The sequence below is a fragment of the Aulonocara stuartgranti genome, assembly GCF_965226115.1.
Source record: "Aulonocara stuartgranti genome assembly, chromosome: 14".
NCBI lineage: Eukaryota > Metazoa > Chordata > Actinopteri > Cichliformes > Cichlidae > Aulonocara > Aulonocara stuartgranti.
The window spans coordinates 30,886,157-30,913,378 of record NC_138950.1 but is presented as its reverse complement, the minus strand read 5'-3'; the positions used below and the strand labels follow the sequence as shown (position 1 = coordinate 30,913,378).

The 27,222-nt window shown below is 40.9% G+C and overlaps 2 protein-coding genes across 5 annotated transcripts in view; one reads left to right on the top strand and one right to left on the bottom strand.

The window, feature by feature from the left end:
* The window catches only part of lsamp (limbic system associated membrane protein), a 480,200-nt gene that overhangs the window by 280,572 nt on the left and 172,406 nt on the right, over positions 1–27,222 (bottom strand). The window lies entirely within an intron of this gene.
* LOC309688236 (uncharacterized protein) overlaps positions 21,947–27,222 on the top strand; it is a 42,255-nt gene continuing 36,979 nt past the window's right edge. The window contains exons 1-4 of one of the 4 annotated variants that reach the window (XM_082503837.1): positions 21,947–22,402; positions 23,593–23,635; positions 25,647–25,802; positions 26,047–26,142. In XM_082503837.1, the coding sequence (XP_082359963.1) occupies positions 25,698–25,802; positions 26,047–26,142 (201 nt within the window). In that variant the 5' untranslated portion in view covers positions 21,947–22,402; positions 23,593–23,635; positions 25,647–25,697. Of the gene's footprint in view, positions 22,403–23,592; positions 23,645–25,646; positions 25,803–26,046; positions 26,143–27,222 lie in introns of all 4 variants that reach the window. The other 3 variants (XM_082503836.1, XR_014271003.1, XM_082503838.1) reach the window with 3 other exon arrangements.

Genomic DNA, 27,222 nt, shown 5'->3' with positions numbered 1-27,222 from the left:
CAAAAGAACTTTGTGTTTCCTCCTGGTCTCGAAACAGGAGGAAACACCAAGTAGCCCCTAGTGTCAGCTTAATTAAAAATATCATAGTGGATTGTCCATCAGTTGAGCTAATATCTGATCAGGACAAAGTAGTAACATGTGATACAAACTGTTTTTATAGTCCTTTAATGACTCACAGGTGCATGTAAAGATGCATTTGTATTAGCTATTTTGGGCTACATTACCACAAAAGCAATTTTATTTTTCATACTCTTTTCTTCATATTTTTTTTTCAAACAAGACCAATGAAACCCTATGGGTTCATGGCAACACACTGACAGGAAGCAGGAGGAAGGAAAATGAAATTAGTTATGAGAGAAATGCCTGAAGAGTAAGAGCACAAAAGTATGTAGAGAGAAAGAGTGGAAGACAGAGAGAAAGCCTTGCTCCTTGACTTCAATCAGCACCTGTTGTTTGGCAACAGCTACACTCTCCACCTCTATTCACACCTTAGGTCGAAATGGTTCAATCCAATTGCAGCTCAGGCTCTGGCCCCTTTCACATCCCCTTTCATTCAGAAGATGTATGCAGGAGTAAGACTTACTGAATGTACAAAACACAGCTGACCACATTGGAATTACATGACTATAGCAGGTTAATATTGCACCAGAGATGCTTGCGGGAGAATTGCTACTCTCCGACTGCAGTTACTGCAAACCATAGAATTAGATACAGCAGCAGTCTGGAACCACTAAATAGAGTCTCACTTCTTCCTGCCCACTGAGTCAGCGCTTTTCAGAGAACTTCAATAGTCTTTTAAATGTCATTAAAGCATTAATGACATGTATCATCCTTAACAGAAACACTAAAGTTAGTGTAAGGTCAGAAGAAAATTGAAAAATAGGAATTATGGTGCATTAACCTTTTTGTTCTATGTGGTCTGCATATACATATGTTTACATTATTCCTCTTTTGGTTGCTCTATTTAAAGGCTGCTACATCAGCATCATTGGGTTCTATCTCATCCTACGCCTGGCATCCTCCTCTGTAACACCAACCATCTGAATCAGAATCAGAATCAGAATACTTTATTGATCCCTGGGGGAAATTATTTTTTGTTACAGTGCTCCATTTTAAACCAACCTTACTTCCTCCTTAATAATCGTCAACTTAAAATTCACCAACTTTCCTCCACCTGTCTTCCCTTTTCTCTCATTTCATTTATTCATTCATTAATTCATTCATTCATTCTCTTCTCAAAGTACTCCTTCCACCTTCTCAACACACTCTACTTCACTTGTTAGTACATTTCCACCTTCTTCCTTAATCACCCTAGCCTGCTGCACATCCTTTCTAGCTCAATCTCTTCCTGCCTAGCTACAAGTTTAATTCTTCTTCCTTAGTGCCTAGCCTATAGACTCACATACAACTCACTATAACCCTTTTCCTTTTCCTTTGCCACCTTTTTTAGGTTAAAAGCCTCCCAGTACTCCTGCCTTCTCTCTTCATCTCTCTGCTTACCCAACTTTTATTTTTTGCTAAGCCAAGTCTCCTTGTCTTCTTTCCTCTGTTCAGAGTATTCATCTAGTACGTTCTTGGCAGTTTCCCTCAGCTGTACTTTCCCAGTTATCTGGTAATTATTCACTACCACCCAGAGCCTATCTCAACTCTGTACAAAATTCTTCCTTCTTCCACCATTCTGCTTCCACCATTTAATAATTGCCTCTGCCTGCTTACTCTTCTTGATTTCCAAAGCCATCCTGTATACTATGATCTGATGCTACATAGCTATATTCTCCCCTAACAGCACCATGGAGTCTTGCATCTCATTTAGACGGCAACTTCTGTTTAAGATATAAACCCCCTATCTTGTAACTTTTACACCTTCCTCCAATCTTACACGCCACTCTATGTTCCTCCTGCTTCTAGAAGTACATGTTCACAACAGTCATTTCCATCCTTTTGGCAAAAAAACACTACCATCTAATCATTTGCATTTCTCTTTTTAACACATACCTACCCAACACCTCTTCTCAGCTCTGTTCCCTTGACCTACATGTCCATTAAAGTCTGCTCCAATCACCACTCTTTCCACCTGGTGACACTCTCTACCACTTCGTCCAACTTAGTCATCTTTGTCTTTGAACTGAGAAGACGCACTTACAATATTCAGCATCAACCCAGCTTCAAACTCGTGATCTTTTCCGACACTCTCTTAACCTCCACAACACTATTCACATATTCTTCCTTCCAAATGACCCCTATCAATTCCATTTCCAATCTACACCATGGTTGAACAGTTTGAATCCACCTCCAGTGCCCCTGGCCTTGCTTCCCTTCCCTCTGTTCTCATGCATAATTAATATACCTTCTTTCACTCCATTGTATCAGCCAGCTCTCTCCCTTTACCAGTCATAGTCCCTACATTAAAGTCCCTACTTTCACCTCCACACTCCTACCTTTCCTTCTCTCTTGCTGCCTCCAAACACACCTTTCCGCTCTCTTCTTCCTTTGTCTTTGGCCAACAGTAGCACAGGTTCCACCTGCACCTTTTTGGCCATCAAAAACGTGCCAGTGGAGGGAGTCATTCTAAACTTGGACCATAACTGATCTTGTAAAGTCTCATTCTTGGTGATCTGCATGTTGATTAAGCCAAGGTTTTATGTTGGATGCATTTCCTGACCCTCTAGATGTTATCTGGGCATGGAACTGCAGAAGGAGGGCACTAGCTTGTACCCTTGTATTTACTTTCCCTTACTGTGACTATTGTGGCTTTGCAGTACGATTACAGTGTTTGAAAGTACTTATACAACTTGAGAAACATAAAATACTAAACTTTGAGAGATTCAAAAAGGGATTTTAATGAATCAAGTAGGCATGCTTTTCACAGCTGTAATTGGACATTAGATTGCAATCAGATATACTTCCAGAACACAGAGACTACTTGACAAGTGACCTTTCATCCTTCTTCCACAAAGGTCAAAAGCTATTTCTCCAGACTCCAACACTCCTCTCCTTTCCTACAATTGTAAATTACTCAATGAAACATTAGTGTAATGTTGAACGCATTAAAAAATGGACTGCATCTCACTGGTAACATCTTACCAATGGATGAAGAAAACAGGGATTTGTGTGTTTAGCTGTCTAAAAAAATTGCTCAACAAACTAGGGATCCTCTCAAAGGACAAAAGGCAAGGCATACTCTGGACAGGTCATCAGTTCATTATAAAGCTACACAAACCTGTTTTTTCAAAGAACAATTCTAGAGGCCATATCTAAAGAAGCTCTTTCACGCCAAGCTTCTCCTTCTCCTCTGTCTCTCTTCTGATCGACAGTAGTTCAGTTTCCAACAGCACTGGTGGCAGTCGCCAACCCGGGTCTTGGCTAATCTTATGGAAATGTCATTCTTGACTATCTGCATTTTGACAAAGATTGTATAAAGATATATATCCCCTTCCTGGCTTATAGCCCCAGTATATCTATTAAAATAGATGGTACATAGGACTAAACACAGAGATATTCAATCAAAGACAGGGACTTCTACCTCTCCCTCTGATCTCATCTGGTACAAACATAATGACTCTACAGGGACATGCTTGTACTGCTTATTTATCACTGCATCATTACCTTTAACAATCATTTTTAATACATACACTTGTTTTGTTAGCTAGATTAAAGGATGTTGTTATTCATATCTCCATTTTAAACCCCTCCCAACTTATTCTTAGTACCTGTAGATGATACAAAGGTGCAGTGTGGCCTAATCGCGATCACCTGGGCATTGACAGTGCCTGCACGCTGACCTAAAGAATACATGAGATGTTTACATATCAACATACTATATCTAAAGTTACAGAAAGACAACTATATCTGAGAGCTTGTAGATGATGGAGCAGAGATTGTCACCGTTGGGAAATCCATGGGGACAACAGGAACAGCAGTGAAGTGGAACACTGGACTCTCACAGCCTGACAGGTCAGTGTCAGCTGTGACCCATAATACACAATGAAGTGACATGACCAACCAAGTGCATCCATGTTGCTGAAATGTCACAACTAAAGTGGTGACACATTCATGGGCTCTCCCTTATGCATTGTTGTGATTTTCCTTCTGTAAAAAGTAGAATTTCCTTCAATACATTATTTTGCTCTGAGCATCATTTGTAGCTTTTATGTTAATGAAACTGCAGCTCAGCCTCCTATCTTTAAAATCCCAGTTTCACTGAGCTTCTCTCAGAAACTTACTGAACCCCATGCACCTGTTACTTTTACAGCGATAAAAACATTTTCGAGCCACTTTCTCTTCCAAAGCTATGCCCAGAGGCAAACCTCTGCCTCATGCCAACAAGTTCACCTCAGGGTAGAATCGGTTTACAACCCATTAAAGATTCTTAAGAGTGACAGAAAGCAGACAGTGTTTCAGAGGAAAGTGGATAAACTGTAGGAGGTTGTTGCCTGGAGCAGAGATGCTCTGCTAATTCTGAGTGGCTGGGTTGAATGGGTCAATCTATCAATACACTCCTAAATGTGTAGTATCTATGCAGACTAACCAACACTTGCACAGAGATGCACAAAGCAAAACCAAGAATCTCTATTTACCCCCTGTAGTTAAGCTGAAGCAGCAGTGAAAATGCTTTATTTTCCTCTTTGACTTTGAAAAAACACGTTGTCAAAGACTTTGAGGATCAGTCAGTAAGCTGTGATGGATAACCTGCCAATGTATTATGTGCCTTAGAGGAAATGCAGACAGACGTAAGACACCTGTGCAGCCGTGTATAGATGAAAAATTGCCCTCCCTCAATAGCGCTACTAAGATTTTGAATCACTATGACACCACACAGTATCAAGAAACTCAGTTAAAGAAGGCATGCATGATATTACAAACAAAAAAATAGAACTTTTTTTGGATTTTGTTCATAAAAGATTTTAAAACAATTGCACTGGAACAAAAGATCAGGGGAATGTGCCTAACCTCCTGGCACATTGTGTGAGTTTTCTGCATCCAACACTAATATATCCTTGGTACACTCTACTGAGCTTTTGTCTTAGATAAAAATAAAAACCAGACACAGAAATTTGTCTCCTTTACATTTGGGGAGCTTTATGATCAACATTGGGTTATTTCAGGTAAAAAAAATGCAACATTTCAAAAATCCATATAACCTGAGAGATCTGAGAGACAAGTGACGAGAAAAAGGAAAACTGATACCATGGTGTAAGTCATTAGCACGTCTTCCAGATCAGCATATATAGGTGGAAATCATTTGCTGTATAAGGTTGATCGTATAACATCAGCTCTGTGAAAATGACATCCCCTACTGCTTTTAATGATCACATAAAACACCCCTGGTATTTATCTGCTATTGTGGTCTAACATCTATGATATTAAAATAAATTTTGTCAGATTTTGACAGGGAGACATATTTAGAAATCTAGTAGTGAAGTGTGAAAAAATATGGAGATATCTGAGGTGCATCCACTCTTTTCAGGTGCTTAACTCACTGAGTGACACCTCTGCTTCTGGTTGAGAAGTCCTACAGGATTTGTCAAGTGACAAAAATGGTATTAAAAAATCGCAAACATAAGACTTCTTGATATTATTTTACTTTGCAGATTTTTAGATACAAATTATCTGATGGGGGGAAAACGACTGCAAGTCTTTCAGAAGTTACCTACAGAATGAAAGACCTGCTTCGTGGAACATGTTGGTCACTAAATCACACTAATTCTGAATCACAACACACTGCATTCTAAATAAAGTGTGTGTTAGTCCCCATAGGGAAGAGTTCCCCTGTATTTAACCCATTCACCCAGTGGGCAGCCATCAATGCAGCGCCCGGGGAGCAGTGTGTAGGGACGGTACCCTGCTCAGGGGCACCTCAGTGGAGTCGAACCCCCGACCTTCCGATCATGGGGCCACCACTCTACCTACTGAGCTATCCCTGCTCAGCTGATTATACGACAAGTGAATATATTTAACCCTCCCTCTCAAGCATACAGTGTCAGGAATTATTGCAATGTCTTTCTTTTTAAGTTAATAAATGCTGCAACTGTTGTGTTCAGTGTCGAAAACAGAGTGAGACTTGAAGCTGTGGTTAGACATTATCATTGTGCATTGTATCCTTTCTGTAATCCGATCTTTATAAATAAGTAAGACTCAAAGAAGAGAAAATGAAAAGAGGGAAAAAAGAGGAAAACATGTGAAAAGTCAGAATAGGCATATTATCCCTCAGTCAATTTGTCCACCAGCTCCTTAGCACCTTACAAAAGTCTCTAGAGTCTTTAAAGTCTAAGGTTATGGAAAGAACATTTATGTGTGTTCAGCTTTACAGGTGATTATTATTAACCACCTACATATCGTATGGGTTTATTTCACTGATGTTTTTGCCTTTTCACCCTACTCTCTGTCACCTGCCAAGATTTGTTTTCCCCTCACAGAGCCGTATATATATGACCAGCCCTCATCCTCCAGTATCCACCTAATCATCACTTCACTGGTTGACAAGTACGCTCAGAAAAGTGTTGAATTATTTGACTCCGGTCAAATTGAGCTTTCTGACACGTCATTCCTGAAGGATATTTCAGACATCTAAATGTGGACAGACTTGGTGCATCATATGACAGTGACCCATTAAGCGTTTTCTAACCTTATTTCGGTCTGAGGTGAAGAAAGTGACCTACAAAGATAGAGAAAAAAATAGGTGATGGATGGATTTGGGGTCTCGGTGCATCAGCGTGAGGTTAAGTCAAGAACTTGTCTGTTTTCCATATTGTCCCGAGCTGCCTGTACGTGACACGAATTCAGTGGACATGCAAACAGTAGTTGAATATTTTATAGTTCAGAAGGCTTTTTATCATTGATCTCTTAAACCCAGGAAAAAAAGTCTTATGTTTCCCTTACTTCAAAGCAATTTGTCCAAAAATAAAAATAGCACTAGAGAGAGAAATTGGAGACTGTAACTTTGGGTTCCACTAAATTTGCCTCTAGCTGTAGCTCTTGATGGGATTGGACATAGTTTTTTACATAGTTTATATATATATATATATATATATATATATATATATATATATATATATATATAGATTCATTCTTCAAACAAATGCTAGAGGGTAAAAAAAAGTATTTATCTTTGGCCAAAACAGTTTTAGTTTGAAGAGTGACTAAAAAGCATGCAATGCTGAGCTGAAAACTTCCCAGAACTTTTAAATGCCTTAAGGAGGTGTTTCGATTTGATTTGCAAAATATTTGGAACATTTTATTACAAAATAAATTATTTTTAGTTCCCTGTTTTTGGCATAAAGGGTGAGACATGATCTATGTTCAGTACAACTGCCTGCAAAATGTCTAAAGAAATAATATATATGCCTTTTTTTGTTGACTTGCTAAGAAGATGGAGAAACCGCTAACTCAAATGGTGCCATGCTCTGTTTACTTTTTCTTTAACAGCTTTCATGTCCTTATTGAAACTACTAAAAATTCTGAATTTTAAGTAAGTGAAATATTGTGTCCCAAGCATGGTCCAAACTACAAAGCCTTCCATGAGTTAAAAAAACAAAATTAACAAGCACATTCACAGAAGTCTAAAAAGAATTGAAGAATGGTGTCATAAATACATGCCAGTTGTATCATCAAACCCAAATTTAGGAATTTATTAATATTCAGATAATACTGGATCTGTGTTTCTTTGGCACAAACACAATGAACAAACCCATCATTGTTGGTGTGTGATGTCTACTCCAGCTGTCTGTGTGTGTCCAAAACAATCCAGAGCTGCAATACTTAAAACATGGAGATTCCGCTAAAGAGTCCTCCCCACTAAAGACAAATTCCTTGTATTCGATTCTACTATCAGCATTCATCAGACTCTGTTTTGTGCCACTGAGCAGCCACACGGCTTACGGCTTCTATTTTTAGGAGTGCAAGTGCAAAATGTGGATCATAAGCTCCAAGCCATGGATGTAACAGGATAGTCGGAGAAAAAATCTAGCAGGAACAGAGAACACCAGACTAATTAGATGGAACCAAAGTGCCATTCTGAACCTCTGGCATTAATCATGACAAAGAAGAAGTGATACTGACGACTTTTAAAAGACACAGAAATGGGAAACGCCAGTTCACATTGGCCAAAACAGAGGGTATACTCTGCTTTGCTGGTTGAGGCACTTTCTTCTGTAAGAGCAAATATAGACAGGTCTCTCACTTCTGCCACCAAATAGTTAATCAACAGCCAAATCAAAAAGTCCTCTGCTAACTGTGAACCTAGCTTGTCATTTTTTTTAGTGCTCTGGTGATATGAGTCTGAGACAATGTTCCCGATGACGCTTTAATTGACCCAACAGTCAAGTAGTAGTAGTGTGTAGTAGAAGTATACTAACTTCTTGAACCTTATTTTGGGGCCAAATAGCTTTTTGAAGCTTCCTTTTTAAACAGAGTTGACTGCAGAGTCTAAATAACAGACTCCATCCCCATTTATTCAGACTAGTTCCTAGAAAACCTCCAGTAAACTCCATATAGATGTAAGCATGTTAATAAGTTATTTCTTATGGGAGCTTGAAACGAGTGCAGCCCTATCGACAGCATACTGATTCATGCCAATTACAGTGTGTAGGACTTCAAATCACATCAAACACAAATATCTGCTAACAACCACAAGGCTGGCATACATCAACTGATTTGTTAACGTCCGTGGAAAATGTGTGAACATTATTCATTGTGGCCCTATCTGTCCTATTCTAGGCATTTTTTCCACTGGAAAACTGTTACTAAAAACACACCAATCAGCACAGGTAAAATGTAGTAAAAGATAATGTTCAATGTAAAACTGAACTCTTTGTTCCCGAGTCCCAAGTGTGCCTCCATAACTCACTTCAATCTGCCAACAACAAAAGTGCAGGAAAGACAGGAAGGAATGAGATTTCTTATTAGTTTTACTTGGTGGATCATAATAGATCAGATAGGGACATGGAAGACCTGATTAGCAATTCTGCTGCCACCCTCCATCATGAGAAGATGTGATAAGCCCATCCATCAAACTTGACTGCCTCATTCAAAGCGATGGGAAAAGTGATCCTATCTGTTTATCAGCACTCTGTCTTTCAGATAAGCCTATATACTCTGAGAGAACCTGAGATTAAATATGGAGGCGTCTGTCAAGAGTGTTCTGTTCCCCAGTATAGCAGAGACATCTACTGGTTACCAGCAGTCTTACAACTCTATACAGGGCTTTCCAGTATATAACCAGGATGTGATGAGTGTTTGTTGGACAGAAAATACGGCCTAGTGGTGCAAATTTCATCTTTTTTTAATAAAAGTAGACCTACCGCATTAAAAATCTGCACTGAAGGAGTCAGATAAGTCAGTAATTACAGCAGTCAAGGAAACAACTTGTTCCAGTAGAACATAAAATACAGCTCCTGTGAATGATGCTTGTCAGGAAAAATAATTAAATAATTATGATGATGATGTTTCTCAGGCAGTGCATCCCAGATGGTAGAATTCTCTTCTATGATTTTGTGAAAAAATAATAATAAACTATTAAATGAACTTAATGATAAATTAATCAAATATTTCAATATCTAAGTTAGTGCTGCTTTAAATTTGAACTTTATTAGAATATTAGATTAATTCAAACCGATCATCAGAATAAAGAAGACCATCTTTGAATGTGGCATGGATGTAAGGGATGGTTTCAGAAACTGTTGATCTACTCAGATTTTCCCACACGACCATCTCTAGAGTTTATAGTCAACGAACCAAAAGAGAGAAAATATCCAGTGAGCAGCAGTTTTCTGGGTGAAACGTGTTCTTGTTTCCAGAGGTCAGAGGAGGTTGATCAGGTTGCTTTGAGCTGATAGGACAGGAACAATAACTCTAATAACCATTTGTTACAACCAAGGTGTGCAGAAGAGCATCTCTGAACGAACATGAAGCAGATGGACTACAGCAGCAGAAGACCACACTGTCAGTCCAGAACAGGAAGCTCAGGTCGCGGCATAATTAGACAGTACACGATTGGAAAAACACCAACTGGTGTAATAAGCCTTGATTTCTGCTGCAACATTTGGATGGCAGAGTCGGCATTTGTTGAACACAACATGAAACCATGGGTTCATTTTGCCTTGTATCAATGGTTCAGGCTGCTGGGGGTGTAATGGTGTGGGGTATATTTTCTTGGCAAACTCCCCTTGGTACCAGCTCACCATTCTTTAAAGGCTACAGCCTACCTCAGTGCTGTTGTTGACCATGTCCATCCATTTAAGTCTGCCCATCTTATGATGGCTGCTTCTAGCAGAGCAGCAGAATGCGAAGCATCTCAAACTTTATTTTTTGAGCATGACGATGAGTTCACTGCACTCCAAATGCCACAGTGTAACAGAGAGCATCTGTGGGATGTGGTGGAACAGACGATTGGCATCACATTAGCATCATGTGAATACAGGAAAAAGACAAAGGCGAGTCTAACCCAGTATGAGCACAGTATGTTACTGTTCCATGAAAAAAATCTACCAAATTTCACTAAGTTATTAATTGTGTTATAATGGAAAAACCACAGGAGTTCAATTAAAACATCACATGCAACATTGCCTTATTAAGCCTACAGGGACATGGTTTGGAAAGGATTCTAATTAGACTAAATAGAATGAGAACAAAACACATGTGAGGACAGTGCATGGGCTAAACTGGAGAGATAAACACTGTCATCAAGGTGCGAGCCAAGTGGCCATTTATAGAATTATGGGCCGCAGGAATGTTGGCAGACCTCACCTGTGTCCACCTGAGCGTGTGCAGGAGGCAGCCATGCATGTGTGTCAGTGTGTGCATGCAGGAAGACATGTGTCTTCATTTGTTTCACTTGCTTTTGCATAGACAGATCCATAAAGTATTTGAACTTCTCTCGTTATTTATCAATTTAGCTCATATCCGCTTTTAATGAACACAGCCGTATTCATCTCCAGCTGCTCGCTGTTGTTTCCATGCAGCGGTTTTATGTGCGACATCTCCCATTTGCAGCCATATGCTGCCAACCTAATTCATGAGACAGGTCCATGTTTAAAACGACTGTGCACTGTGGCTGCCAAGTCTGCTCTGAGTGGAATTAAAAGTACTATATATTCCATCTGCCCTGCACATGCTGGCAAGCCCAGTGTTTTATCCTTTTGGGAGACAATAAGAAAGCAAGTTGGATAAACATGATCTGTAGGAGTCACCAAAGAGCCATGATCCAGCATAGAGTGTTACAGCTACTACAGCACAGCACATAAAATGAGCAAAAAGATTAGATGCTTGATAAATCCAAAACGGTTCAGGATGTGGTTTATTGCACTTGACGGCACAGTCCAAGACATTGCACCAGCCAATTAGTAGACCACAGACCCAGGCACAGGTCAAACCCATACTAACATTTTGTTTCCAGTGCTTCATCTGTTCAACTGACCCACTGGATAAAGTTGATCACGGCCCTGCGGTAACTAATTAATGAAGCTCGCTTATTTGATTTGATTGCAACATCATCCATATTCAAGTTGTTGTTCAGAGTATTAATTACCCAAAATACCAGTTATGTATGAAGGAGGCAGGCTCTAAAGTCCATTTTCCCAAGCAACTATCATTCTCACACTTCCAGAGGTGAAAGTTTGTAGGGCTTGTAGTCTCTGTCTGGTTTGGAGTATTTTGAGCTATAACTAAGCTCTGCTGCACAGATGCAGGAACGATTTGCATTAACAAGCAGGTGGTTCTAATAAAGTGCCCTGGGTGCTTGTTTTAGAGATTACGCTGATTAATTCTAAATATTTCAACTGAATTCGCTTTTGATGAATTACTATTAAGTCTATTCCTAGACGTGCAAGCAGGGATGCATAAGGGAAAAATAAAGGTTTAGTCAAACTCCTGACTGGTACTGTATGCAGATTTTGAGTCGGTGTTTAATTGGCTCTGGGTTCTGAATACAGCTGCTTCCCTTTTCCCACTTATGGGCCTGCCTGCTGTTGCTATAGAAACATCAGAGAAAGAGAGAGAGAGAGAGAGGCTGCAATAGAGGTGCGTGTGTGTGTGTGTGTGCGCACATGAGTATGACTGTGACAGAGTGAGACCTCAAAGAAGACTGTCGGGCTGTGTCTAATGAGTAGAGTGTGTACTCACACTCTTGTGTGTGCAGTGAGCGTGGAAGCTTGCAGCACTTCGCATCTGACTGAGAGTCCGTTTTCAGAGCATTTGCACACACACACACAAATAGACACACATGCACACCCACACAGCCACACACACACACACGAACATTCTCGTTCGCTGACATTTGGCTGCCGTGGAAGCACGGGAGTCCAAACACTCATATTAAACACAGTGTGACATTTGCAAAACACCGCAAAAGGCTCTCCGTTCAACAATGCGGTCGGACTTTTTGCAGTCAAATCCAGTCAGGAAAGCGCAGTCAAAGAAGGTTGTAATTTCCAGCTACAGTAATCCGTATTTAGTGGTATGATTCAGAGGTGGGACTTCCCCATCCTTCTATGTAAATGCGAGGAAAGCGTAACGCAGCGAGAGCAACAGAACAGATCAGGCACTACTGACAGCAAATATGACACAAAGTCAGCAGGGGAGGAGAAAAGCAGAAACACATGCACATGCATATGAGAGTAGAAGCGTATCAGCTGATGATGATTTTTTTGTGGTTTGTTCACCAACTTCAGCAGAGCAACTGAAGTAGTAACCATTCATAGTAATGATAGACGACCCTGAACTTTCAACAATCAACATTCACGCTGAGTAAAATTTGAAAAATAAATAAGCAAATCTTTTGCTGCAACACATGTAGTTTGTGTTTTTTTTTTAAATTGATGATGGCCAACGCTGATTTGTGTCTAATGTTTCATTTGACTTCAGCTTGACTGGTACATGATTCCATCTGGATCAAGTAAACAGATGATGCATCGCTTCACAAGCAATGTTGTTTCTGTCTAAGCTAGAGGAGCAGTGATGTGTACTGCACGTCTGCTGCAAGTCACACCTGTTTAGCTTCAAAGGACAGTAATGTCTGACTGAGAAATCTGAGATAGCCTAATAATCCAGGTGAAAACAAAGTCAGACTGCTGTCAAGCATGTCCAGTTGATTTTTATTGCAGGACCTAGAGTTTTGTATGACTTATGTCGAGACTCTCAGCCTATCTCCTGTTCCTGCATACATACATTTAAGCTTTCGCCTGATCAGCGTGTGTTTGTGGCTTACGTGCTCACAGTCGGAGCTGTGAGCTTGATGAGATGATCACATCTCAATTGTATCATTAAGATCCAAGAGAAGAAGAAATAAACTGCTTAAAAGCCTGAGCTTTAGGTTCATGAGGATTAGTTGCACGCCCGACATATAACAGGAAAACAATAACAGATCTCCTTTGCATCAGTCACACTCAACTTCAACTGCACACTTATACAGTGATTTCCTTTAGCCTGAATTTTTCTCCTTGAGGTTTGAATATGCAAAGTGTCAAGTGGTTGGAAACAAACAAACAAACAAAAAAACCTCATTTAAACTGCATCTTCGACTCTAGTATAAACAGTACAAAAAAGAAAATGCAGACACAAAGGCGCATACTCCTGCCAGCAACTGCTCTCTTCAGTTAGTAGTCTTGCTTTATCTTTGTAAAACAAATGAGCTTGAAACTTCATAAAAATCTATCCACACCAGATGCACGCACTTATCAAGTAAACAGAAGGTATAATCCAGCACGACAAGTTAGAATTCAGTGTGTTCAGCACTCAAAAACTCCGTGAAATTACTGTAATGTGCTCATAATGCGGTCCTAATGTTGCTGTGTTATCATACTTAGCATTAAAGACTCTCAGACTTACAGTGATAGAAACACACATACTAAACCAGTTCCACCTGTCTGTGTATCTGTGTCAGCTTGGAGTTTGGCTACAAGCATTTTTTTCCAGGCAATATTCACGCTGTGTGTGTGCATGCACGCACCAACCTTGGTTTCAGACATTCAAACTTTCAAACTTTGTGTCTGTAATGTCACCGTGGCCCAGAGTCACCGGGATCAGATGCACACAGACATGTGTTAGAAAGACATCCAACTTTCTTTTATAAGTTCTAATTCCCAAGTTCAAGTCATGCTGAAAGCTCCTGGCATATGCCGAATTCAGGAGTCTTAAAGATCTAACAAAGGGCATGGCAAAGTTAAAGATGTGAACCTGTGAAATGCCGTGCAGTGATGCATAAAGCGTTCTCCCTGACTTTGAGCTTCTCCATTGCTGAAATGTTTACTGTTTACTTTTTAATGAAGGTTGCGAGGTCATCGAGTGGTGTGTTTCTTTCCATTATTTATTCAGTCTAGTCAAACTGTTGACTCCTTGATCCGAAACTGTTAGAAACTTTCTAATAGTTAAACTTTCAAGCTATATTCTCACCCCCACTACAGATTCAGATTTAACACAACTGAATAACTGCTGTGTATTTATTAATTTATTTATCTATGCCTTCGTTAAATGTTTTTTTAAACTCCGCACTCTCTTTTGAATGTGAACCACAGGCTGACCTCAGAGAAGAAATGGCAACTCATCAAACACGTGGACACTGTTATATCATCTGTTAAAATGCATTCATATACAGAACAAATAGTAAATGGCCTGTATTTGTATAGCGCTTTTACTTAGTCCCTAAGGACCCCAAAGCACTTTACACTACATTCAGTCATTCACACACACTCTGGTGATGGCAAGCTACATTGTAGCCACAGCTGCCCTGGATCACACAGACAGAGGTGAGGCTGCCGGACACTGGCGCCACCGGCACCACCACCAGCAGGCAACGGGTGAAGTGTCTTGCCCAAGGACACAACGACCGAGACGCGGCTCGAACCAGCAAACTTCCGATTACAAGACAAACTGCCAACTCTTGAGCCACGATCGCCCTACAGATGACCTAATAGATGACCTGCCACAATCGCCCCGGTCGTCACCTCTGACATGACCTCTGACATGCAAAGGGTTTCTGGGTTATATAGCTGCGTGTGGTCTCCCGTGGTAATTTAAAAAAAACAAACTGCAAAGGCTTTACAGGCATGTTCATTCAGATGTACTGCTTTCAACGGTAGTGTGTCAAATCCAATGACAAGTCAATAAAATACCCTATAACAACTGCAATATCATCTCTTGTTTCCACTACTGCTTTACATATTCAAATGAGCCCGGGTGATCACAGCCAGCAGCACATTCGTCTTGAATCTTGAAAACACACAAGTTTTATGGAATTATGTGAGAGCATTTGCAGTGTATATTTTTATTTTTATTTTTATAGTTATATCTCCCATGCACGTGTATAAAGCATTTTAAATGACCGGAAACCACACGATTTAAATATGTAATGATACTTTATGACCACTAGATGTCAGCAGATCCTTGCAATTGTTGCCGTGCATTGCACCGTCACTGTAACTTACAGTTCATCTACTGTACGTACTCATACACTATTAGATATGTGTGTGCCACTGTGTTCCTGTGTGCCATTGTATTTTTATGTTTGTGCCCAATATGTCACATTATCGCTTGATGAATGGGGTTCACACTGATTTTTTGTGATGGTGTGTGTGTGTTTCTGTGTGTTTAAGAAGAAATGAGTGGGATAAAAAGAGGAAAAAAAGCAGAGATGGAGAGACAGAGAGAAATAGATAGTGACTCCAACCATTAGTCATGGAAGACATCCTTATTACCAAACATTAACATATTCAACCGGCAACACCCAGGTGCTAACATTCCCAGTTTGAGTGAATTCTACCTCCCAGAGAGCCTGCTGATTCCAAATATGATTCGGCTCATTTGAGCACGTCAATGTGTGTGTGTGTGTGTGTGTGTGTGCTCGCGAAGGTGCGTACATGTGTGGGCAGGTGTGCGAGAGTTCATGTGCGACAAAAACAGATTTAATTGAAGACTGATGAAGAGCACCTAATGTGTTGAGTGTTTGCATACTCACACACTCATCAGGGGGTTGAAAGAGAAGGCTCACAGCAGACATACACTCCCACACACACAGCCATCTTCGGCCCAGGGTGATGGATATATCAGAGCAGTGTATGTGTCGTTCTAATTACATGCTGCATCCATCCCATTCTCCTCTCATTAAACAATGACGTTTAATCTATGGCCCAGAACCTTGCCTACAATGGTGCCGTGATAAGGGCAAATTAAACAATGTGCACTTCTCAGCTTCACTGATAGCAAAGGTGAATTTCATTTAGCCGACATTCATGTGCATGTATGCATGCTTTCACGTCGTGCATGCACATGAATGAAGCCCGAACAAAGAATTCTCACAACCGAAGTGGCTGACAGTCGATCAATTTTAACCTTGAACTCAAGGTTGAGCACAGGGGAGGAAAGAGCTCCTTGACTTCAGCTATGAATACTGCAACAACAAAAAAAAATCCAAAACAAACTGTCAGCTTGAAAAAAAAAAAAGTTACTGTTGCACAGATATGAAATTTATGCGCACATTCATGTTCACCGTCCTAGTTTAGGATCCTAACTGCTGCTTAGCAATGGATACTTAGTAAAGGCTATGGTGGTGCAACATTCCTTCAATATAGCCACAGTAAATTATATTTAACTTACAGTGATATGCTAAATATGTAAAGTGATGAACGGCATTCCCTGACAACCATAAATGGACAAAAATGAATGTAAATTCAGACCTGTCTGATATTTGTGATATCTCAAGTTGATTACTTCACTTCATTACTTCAAGGGTGGAACCACGAACCAGCTGACCAACCAACCAATCAACTTTGGTATTTCAAGACCACAGTTTATGAACTACCAGTTTTATTTTTTTTTGTTTGGTTGTTGTTTTTGGTGGCAGAAGTGATCATATTTGGATGTGACAGTCTAATATTTTTGTCTGATATTTCTGTTAAAATGTTTTCAACTTACAATAAAGAAAAGAAAAGATCCCCAATACCAGCAATACCACAAAGATGGTCGTAGGTCCAGATTGCTGAGTGGAAAGCCTTGAAGAAAGCAGCTGCCTGTGTTGACATTCAATAACGTTTAAATGCGAGAATGAAATTGGGGTGTAGTTTTCATCATTCTTCTACAAGGCTGTTGTTAAAACATGCTGAGTTCTGTTTCAAAGTTAAGCATTTTAATCTGGGCGCGTGTGGAAAATGACTTTGGGTGCAAGTTTCATTTGAGGACATGGTAGGATTGTGGTACTAAGCAACTAGACCTGCAGAGAAATGTTCAAATTTTCACTTTTTTAATTTCTAAAACAGATTTAATTTATCTATCTTTTAAAAACTGTGGCTGTAATTGGAACTGTTATGATTTAGTAATGGTGAAAGAATTCAGATAAAATCAGCTCTATGTATACAAGAAGCTGGTTGGTCGCTCACAAGCTACACAGCGTTATAACCACAGTCTAAAGCTGGAAAGGTCCCCTGCATCACCACCTCTCCTCATAGCCGGAAAGCCTCTCTCAAATATCGCTCATGATTTTGAGATATTTGTAATCAGTGAAGAAAAAATGACAAGCACTAAAAATATTCCTAAGGTCAATTGTACTTCATTGTTTAGCTCTTTTCATGCGCAGCGGGGATTCTTGGTCTACTTCTCTGGTGAGCTTTTCACGTGCTGTGACACAGGTATAAAAAGAAAACTGTCAGTCTAAAGCACCGGTGTCAAACATAAGGCCCGGAGACCAAAACACTCCAATCTGGCCCACTGGACATCTTTGGAAGATGTGAAGGCGAAAATACATTTTTTACTTTTAACTATATTTTCATAAATGTTACAGCTTGCAGTAGCTGCAACAATGAAATTATAGTTAAACAATTAAATGACAGAAAAGTGCCTGTTTTTTTCACTATCTACTATAGAAATATCTGTTTTTTTATACAATTTATTAAGAGTAAAAAAATAATAAAATAAAACAAGGCATTTTCTGTGAATTTATAATTACAGGACATTCTGGGCAATGAGCTGCCAAAACCTTTCTGCAATTTTACACGTTTATTTCTTACATTTTCAGTCCAATGAGTCATGCCATTGCATTTCTTGACTTTCCTACAGCAGCATTTCCTTATGTAGAAAACATGTGGACATGTGGTTCAGCCCACTTTAGCTCAAACTGGGCTGCGTGTGGACCATGACACAAACTGAGTTTGGCACCTCTGAATTTGCTTATGTGTGGCTTCTGTCTGTCTAAGGAGATGTGCACGCATGTGCCCCCCTTTGCCTGTAGCATCCAGCTGCAAACATCATATGGATGTCCTCTTTAATTATATGGGAAACAACTTCATTTCCACTCATCCCTGTCTGTGTACAGAGAGAGCATTATATGCATGAGCAGGTGTGCAGGTTTTCAGCTGTATATTGGTGTGACTAAATGTCTGACAAATGTTCTTGGTTGTCATTTGGCAGACAGAAGATTGCGCATAGATGAATACATAACTAGATAGATGTGCATCTTTTCTGTCTTGTTTGTGTACTGCGCCCCAGCTTTAAAGTCTGCGCCTGCTATCAACAGCATATGGCCCAGAAACAATGACAACATTAACAAGCGGATGCATCAGCTTAAACAAAGCAAGACCAGTTTAATGGTATACAGCCGGACATGGACGAAGAAGCAAGTTCTACTGAGCACTGCACGGTGCTGCCAAGATGACACACCCAGACACATACTATAATACAGCACATATGGTGCAGCTTGACCTTTCATCTTGAATAGGGGAAAGAAGAACAGAACTAATGCAGACACACAAGCTATATAGGAAAGAAACATAAATACAGATACTGAGATGTAAATGCATAAACCCAGGCGACTCACTGTGCACACTTTTTTGCACTTCTCCTCATACATACTGTGGCACACACACACACAGACACACACGCTGTAGAGAGGAATGATTTTTGCAATGCGAATGAGCTTCCTTAGGAGCCTCTGTCACGGTCTGGAGAAGCCACACTGCAGAGGACAAGTCTTAATATGAGGATTCTAGCCACTCTATTGCATCAGCAACTCGGTGACATCCAGGAAGAGGGAACTGTGTTTGCTGTCATGCCTGAACACAGTCTGAATTCATATCACACACACTGCAACAACAAAAAGGCTGACAGAGAGAAGCATACTACTTGGATTCATGCAATAGCAGGTTTAATACTGCAGGAGGGTGAAGGTACGGACAGGATATCAGTGTGGATTCTGTGTGAATTTCTAGGCAACACTGCAAGAGTAGGAAAATTTGTAGAGACTGAAAAGAGTGAGGATAAAGTTTCTTCTTGGGTCAAAGTGTCACTGTGTGCAAGCTTGTTTGCTTCTGTGTACACAGATGTATGTTCTCCAAAATCTCAGATCCTCAAAATGAAAAGTATTTCTCCAGGGCAGCAGGAACCCCACAGGTAGCCAAACAACACAGAGCTCAAAAAAACCTACAATAAGAGGAAAAATAAAATCACAGTTTTGGTTTCCATCTTTTCACCTGAACGAATGCCTGAAATGTCCTTGTCATATGTTAAACGAGCGCAAGCGGAGCAGCACGAACCCAGAAAATAAGGAGCAACAACGGATCTGCATGTCGGTAACCTTCCTATGAGTGAGCAAACTGACTTTCTGTGTCTTGCCCTCTTCCCTCACATGCTGACATGCTCACTGATCACTGCTCAGAAATGCTGAAAATAACCCAACTAGAGGTTATTATGTGACAAAGGTGACTATTTGACAAACACACTGACCATATGGCTGTCACAGAAAGAGCAGCAAAAATGCTGGCAAGAACACAAACTAGACACAGCTGGTCATTCTAAAAAAAAAAAAAATACACAAACACACAAAAAATACAGGCTAAAAATACAGAGAGGAGTTTCAATGATTTACAAATGACAATTTTTGTAAGCTGGAACTGCTGATTTATGTAATTTATTCACATATTGTGTAAAGAAAATAAAGCAGTAAGTGTGTAATACTTTCTGAAAGTTTTTCAAAGTTCTTAGTTGCACATTGGCTGCTTTTTCACTCATGTTTAGTTTATTTCTTGTACCTGATCAGCTTCAGGAGAATTTTTCTCTGGTTGATTGCAAAGATACTTAACACATGAATCATCTAAGCGGAGGAATGAACCAGTGTTGTGTCTACTACACAACCGTGTCGTACTTTTAAAATACACTACTAGTCTGCTTGTAAGAAAGAATCAGCAATTATTTGTTTATCAATTTAAAAAAAGACAAAAAAAAGTATATAGGTGAGATCCACAAGAATAGGGACTGCGAGACTTGTGGCGAGACTTGTGGCGAGACTTGTGGGCTGGTCCAGCTTTGGTGGGGGTTTGTCCCGGTGCTTACAGTGTCTTGCCCTTCCCAGTTCTCAGGGGTTAGGGTTGGCCCATTGTGTCAGGTCTTTGGGCTGGGGTGTGGTTGGGTGGGTGCAAATGAGAAATTCTATGTTCAAATCGACATCAGTATGAATGGAGAAGACTATCCAGGCGATACAACAATGAGTCTCTACAGTTATCTGCAAAACAGTTTTGCAGCTTTCTCATGGCTGCATTTTAGCCAGTGGTGTTGGAGATCTTGTCAAAATTAATGAAATTATAAGCACAGGCACGTACTGCCAGATTTTGATCCACTGTTTAATACCATCTGGATAGCATCTGATTGGCAGCAACTTCCTTCTTTAGCATGACAATGATCCCAAACAAACTGCAGATGCAGTAAAAGCACACTTGGATAGAAAAACACACAATGAAACAGTCGTGGATTGGCCTCCCCAGAGCCCGGACCTCAACATTACCTCATCTTGACAGAGAAAAGAACAAAAGCCAGAAACATCCAAAGAAGAGCTTTAGATCTCCTGGAGAAGTATTCCTGAAGACTGACTAAGAGAGTTCTGACTGTGTTACAGAGTAAAGGCGCTGCAGTACTTCGCAAACTCTGTTTTTGCCTTATATGCTGCATTTCCATTTATGCTTGGACACGTTTGCACCTACAGTATTTCACATTTCCCTAGCAAAACATAAAGGAATGAGGAGTGAGTTCACTTTTACTTTTGCACAGTATTGCATATCACACTTTAATAATGTGATTGTACATGTAGATTTAATTTCAAGTCTACAGAGGTGGCTTAGAATCGAATTACTCTACCTTGAGAATGGCTGATTAGAGGCAAACACTTACACTAGCCTTGTTTCTCTTTATATGCAGCACTTAGATATTCAGCATGTTTGTAATCTAATGAGTGACACTACTGATATGATTTACTAGAAACGTAAAAGCACAGAAAACACTACAAATAAAAAGCACATACTGGCCTTTATTCATGAACCATGCAATTATCTTGAGGAGATGGAACAGCCCGTCTGAAATTAATTTTTAAAGAGCTGGTATAACTACTTTCACCCACTGAAAGAGAAAATCTTCGAATTCAGATATACTTTAGTCCTTCTGCTGTAGAGCAGAAAACGAAAATGCAAACCAATAATGGCAGCAAGCCCTTTAAATGCGGCTCTATCGATTGGAAAATGCGCCGGGTTTGTTGTAACGCAAGTCAAAGACCTTCATTATGGTTTACTTACTATAGAGCCTTTAAACAACACACTTTATCCTACAAATGTATTTTGAACTCATGTTTCATAAGTACTGCTCTGGGAATTAACTGGATTAAGAGGAGTGAGTAACCACAACAATGAAAGAGATTTCTGACAACAAAAAACGAGAATGTAGTGATTCATTTGTTAACAGCAACATTTCAAAGCCTCAAGCACAAAGACTAAAGCTGCCAGAAAATTTCACTTGTCTGGGACTTTTTTGGCATTAGAAGAGGAGCAATTACTGGACAATGTGGACAGTTTGGAGGCTTCATCAGCCCTCTGAGTGCTTAGTTTCAATTAGTTTCACCTTTCTGTCCTGTGTCAGTATGTAGTGGTATCGCTCCATGGCCAAATAATTACACTCAACAACTGCACCCTAAAAAATTATTCAGGGGCTTAGTAAATATCATTATAATTCTAAGTTAGATGACCTTGATTAAATCTTTGAAAATCACAAAAGTGTTATCTTGAGTTGAAAATACTGAAAAGAATGCTTAAATTTTCAACACCAGTTTTTGAGTTGAACTGAGCTCTTTTGTTCAAGTTTATTTAAAAGAAAAAATTCTGTATTTGAAACACAGGGTGCATTATTTAAATCTACTCAATATATCTCATAGAAAGTACTCATAATAACTGAGACACTGGTATTCATACTTATCATTGTCTTTAACTTTAATTATTAATGGTTCAAAAATCAATATAATTTTGTCCCCCAATACTAACTTAAAACTTTGAGTAAGACTAATGACCTTTGGCATGTACCGCACGCGAGGAGCATGGCCTCATGGGAGATTTTCTGCACGTTGAACGAGACAGACACACATCCACTGCAGACTTGGTAACGTTTTCAGGTAAGTGACCAATTCTTACATTAGCTGTCTTTATCCACACCGTTCTTTTATAACATGTTCTGAAGAAAGCGTTTGTCATGGTGGCTCACTTTTCGCAGCGTGTTTGTGCACGTTAATTTAAGTTTTCAACCCGTCTTCCAGTCAAGGCGGCGGGAAACCGCACCCTTTTATCCTTTTACGTTCTGAGTCGCTATCTGCGTTCCGGGTAATTTGACCGGAATGTCCCGGTACCAGCGACCTGACCGTTTAATTGGGGGCATTTTAGGAACCACGTGAAAGCAGGTGTGCTCAGACATTTCTAGAAAATGGCCCTGTTGAGTCGCGGTGCGGGAGCTGCGGTAGTCACGCGGCCTGACTCACTCTGTCAGGTTGTTCAGGAGGAGATGAACAGACGTCATCAATGGCTTTGGTAACTAAGAAGACCTGCCCGCGGAACAGTTCATAGCAGCAACCATGCTGCTTAGCTTTCTTGTTCTATGTGGGGTCATTCAGAGCATATAAGACGCTGCTTTCAGCTTTGTCCCGAACAGGGCCAGTTTTTGAGAGAACGCTGAGAGGACCGCCCGGGTCAGCAGATTACCTCATCCAGGGCCGGTCCAAAGTACTATGGGGCCTTAAGTAAATTTAGACTGGGGGCCCTACTTCCTTTCAGATCCCAGAAAATAATGAAAAAAAAAAGCTTTGGTCCTTTTGGTCAAGCCAAAAGTACCATCATTTCCAGTATAGTTAGTATATAGTTAGTATAGTATAGTTCCAGAAACACTCAGTTTATTTAAATCCAGGTTGAAGACTCACCTATTCTCTGCTGCATTTGAATAAAGCACCAAATCCACACTTTTAAGCTTAAATTTCAAAACTTACATTTAACTACTGACTTTATCTACTGTTGTGATTTTATGTTTTGATTTTATATACTGTTTTGTTTGTTAGTTAGTTTGTTTGCTTGCTTTAATCAATTTTAAATCATGCTTTTTATTTGTTTTTGTTTCTCTGTAAAGCACTTTGAATCACCTTGTTGTTGAATTGTGCTATACAAATAAATTTGCCTTGCCTTGCCTAGTTACTCCCAATTTACATAAATAAATGTTTATTTCAATCCAAGCTAAACTTTCTTATAAGAGATTGGTGTTATGGCAGATTACTCAGTGACATGTTTTGTAATGATAAAGTTTTGATTTGTATTTTTTCAGCACCATCTTCACCACCAGGAAAAAAATCTGCATCAACTACAAAGTAAAGCAGGTAATTTTACTCAGAGGACTTGATGTGTTAAATTTTGGAAGGATATGATATTGTTTTATACAAGCTGAGTAGTGGATGGTGATACCACCTAAATATTTATACTGGTTTTGTGGTGGGTTATTTTAGTCATACAAATGCCAAATCTAAATTTTGAGAATTTTTCAGTTCGGTAAATATATTGATGAGTTCATGGCCTGTCATCCAGTGTCACCATGAGTATAGGCGCAGCCCTTTAAGTGGGTATTCCCCTTGTGCGCGCAGCACTGAAGTATTTTAGTCCACGCCCACCTGCTGTGTGGGCCTCACCCTGGTCAAGTATAAGTTACGGTGAGACCAGGAAATCGGCTCTACCGTTTTTCTTCAGCCAGCCAGAAGATGTCCAGCGAGACCATCCGTCTGTGTCCATCCTGCCAGACTGGCTACATCATGTCGTATGACCGACATGCCGTCTGCGTGGGCTGCCTCGGTCCTCACCATGCGGACCTTGCCCTCACACCTTAATCCTATTGCTGCTCCTGTTAGCTCCTCCCGCCAGAGGAAAAGCAGCGGAGGTCAGCCTTTTTCAAGGCTGATGCTGAGGAGGCGTTCCCACTAAGAGAGGCACTCGCTGGAAGAAGCCATCGAGTTCTTCGATGGTGGGCCGGAATTGGATGATTCCACCCACCGTGAGGAAAACGGCAGTGGTGGCAGCTCCACTGCCTCCCAGCTGGGCAGCCTGGTGACAGAAGGGTGGATGAGCCGACGCTCATCCACCCCTGGCCTTCACATGTCGGCAAGGACACCGCTCCCAGTTGTTGGTGCGCTGCTCCTGGATCTGCCTGGCATCATCCAGGAGGCAGCTGGTGAGAAGGAACTTCCCGTCCCTCAGCCTGCTCCACCCCCATCTGATGATCGTGGCTCAAGAGTTGGGAGTTCGCCTTGTAATCGGAAGGTTGCCGGTTCGAGCCCCGGCTTGGACAGTCTCGGTCGTTGTGTCCTTGGGCAAGACACTTCACCCGTTGCCTACCGGTGGTGGTCAGAGGGCCCGGTGGCGCCAGTGTCCGGCAGCCTCGCCTCTGTCAGTGTGCCCCAGGGTGGCTGTGGCTACAATGTAGCTTGCCATCACCAGTGTGTGAATGTGTGTGTGAATGGGTGGATGACTGGATATGTAAAGCGCTTTGGGGTCCTTAGGGACTAGTAAAGCGCTATATAAATACAGGCCATGATCTGGCGGGAAGGTATGGCTCCACTCACTCTCGTTGCCCAGATCCCATCTGGCCTCAGTTCCCAGGGATGATGACCAACCTCTCTGAGGCAGCAGCAGAGCCAGCGAAGATTAGAGCGCCGGTCTCTACCTAGGGCTTCACAGAGGGCTTCACAGACCGGAGTTTTCCGCCTGTTCCCCTCTGGAGCCGAGCCTCGCTTCAGTTTTCGGCACCAAAATGACCAAGGTCGTTGGACAGCGACCGGCCCATCCCGCCAAACTTGACCAGCTGATAGCAAGGTTCACTGATCGCGCACATCAATGCACTGTTCAGTCAGCTGCATTGACTAACAACACTGATTTGCTAGCGTTTGTCATCTCCAGGAAGGTGGAGGAAGCAGAGCTGCCAGAGGAGCTGAAAGGCTTTCTCTGTAAAGCCGCTGACGCGATTCTGAATATGTGCGCCACTTCAGCGGTGTGTTCCTCTCGCATCGCTGCCTGGCAGACGATGGTTCAGAGGGCAACCTGGCTCCGCCTCTTCCCTCTAAGATTATACAATCTCACAGGGAAATAGTGCAAGCAATTCATAACATAAAATTTAGAAGCTTAGTGGAAGATAATACTTTATGTTGAGGGTTTAGTCTGCATACTGAACAACTCCACTTATATGGATTTATGTCTGGATGTGTAAATTAATCTTTTGCATGTTAGAAAATAAGGTCCAGGTTGCAAAAAATGGTAGATTTTTATTTTTTTATTTATTTATTTTTGATTGAATCAGAATTTTGGCCTTCAGATTTTTTGTCCTCTCCCATCCAGGTCAGTGCAGCGTTTCATAGGATCACGACCCTGAACCTTGAACCAAAGTTCATGTCATCGTTGGACTTGTATTCATCCAAACTCCTGTCCTTGTTTCAAGCCAAGAAAGGTGCTGCTGGACAACGCCACAGGGCACAGTTAAACCTTCTGCTTCAGGTAAGGAAGATTGCATTTTCTAACCACAAAAACGTTCCAACACAGCATTGAAGAGGCCCTTCCACTAAAAACGGCTTTTCTTAGGTTTCTGTTCAATATTTTAGCTCCACAGGTGTTCTTACCTTGATGGTGGGTGTGAAAACAGGTCAACAACAGAAAAAAAATAGTTATGTTTAAGCTAGAAATGGTAAGTCATGTTTTAAATGTGCAAATTTTGCCTCAGTTGAGACTTCCTGTTTTACAGAGTGGAAATTCCATCGAGAAAAAACGAGAAGTCATCATCAGATGTTTCATTGACCATCTGGGAGAGGATCCAAGTGCCTTAATCAAAACCTTTGAGGTTGGTGCAATAAATCTGTTTTAGGAATATTAGTACCGTATTTCCCGGACTACAAAGCGCACCTGAATATTAGCCGCACAAGCTAAAATCAGGGGAAAATCCTGGTTTGTACATACATTAGCCGCACCTGACCAAAAGCCGCAGGTGTTTCAATGTTGACTCATCATATGTAAGAGAATATGCACAAAGGGAATTGTCAGGAAAGAGATGGCTGTTTGGAGACACACCCCTTTTATTAATATCTTGAAAAACAAGTTATGGGTACATATTTGCATAACTTTTTAGGTATATGTACAAGTAGCGGTAATTACAAGTAGGACACATGTACTGTGCTTCATAAATGAGTAACAAATGTAGTACATAACAATAACCTGCAGCACACCAGAAAAATAGATTCAGACTACCTTTTAGGCTCAGGTGCAGCGACACGGCTTTAACAAGAAGAAAAGTCAGTCATTCACCACCATCTTCCTGCGCACTAAAACCACCAAAGTCCTCTTCTCCAGTGTCGGAAACGAACAGGCTCAGGATGGCTTCGTCATCCACTCTCCGCTTCTCTCCTTCGTTGTCACTTTCAAAACCAAAGAAATCCTCATTGTCAGTGTCAGAGTCGAACACCCTCAGAAGGGCCGTGGCGGTGTCCTCCTCTCCATCATGCAACAGTCCAGCCCTTCAAATCCGTTGGTGATCGTGGATGTTTTCACACTTTTCCACGCTGTCAGAATCCACCGGTGGAATTGAGCATAACTTGCTTTTCGCAAGTTTATCACCGCTCGTCATCCACGCCTCCCGCTGAACGCGTAGCGCTACTTTGAAGTTTGTTTTTCGCGCTACTTGTACGGCACTACGTTGCCTGGCGGATGGACATGTGACCAACATACCACTCTTGAACCCCGATACTGTGTGTCTGATCACATGCCCTTCCGCCAGGCAACAGCGGAACAAACAAAACAAATCTTACGATATGACAAAAATCATGGACAATCCAGAGAAAAGCCGCACCTGACTAAAAGCCGCAGGGTTCAAAGCTGGTGCAAAAAGTAGCGGCTTATAGCCCGACAATTACGGTAGTTTATTTTA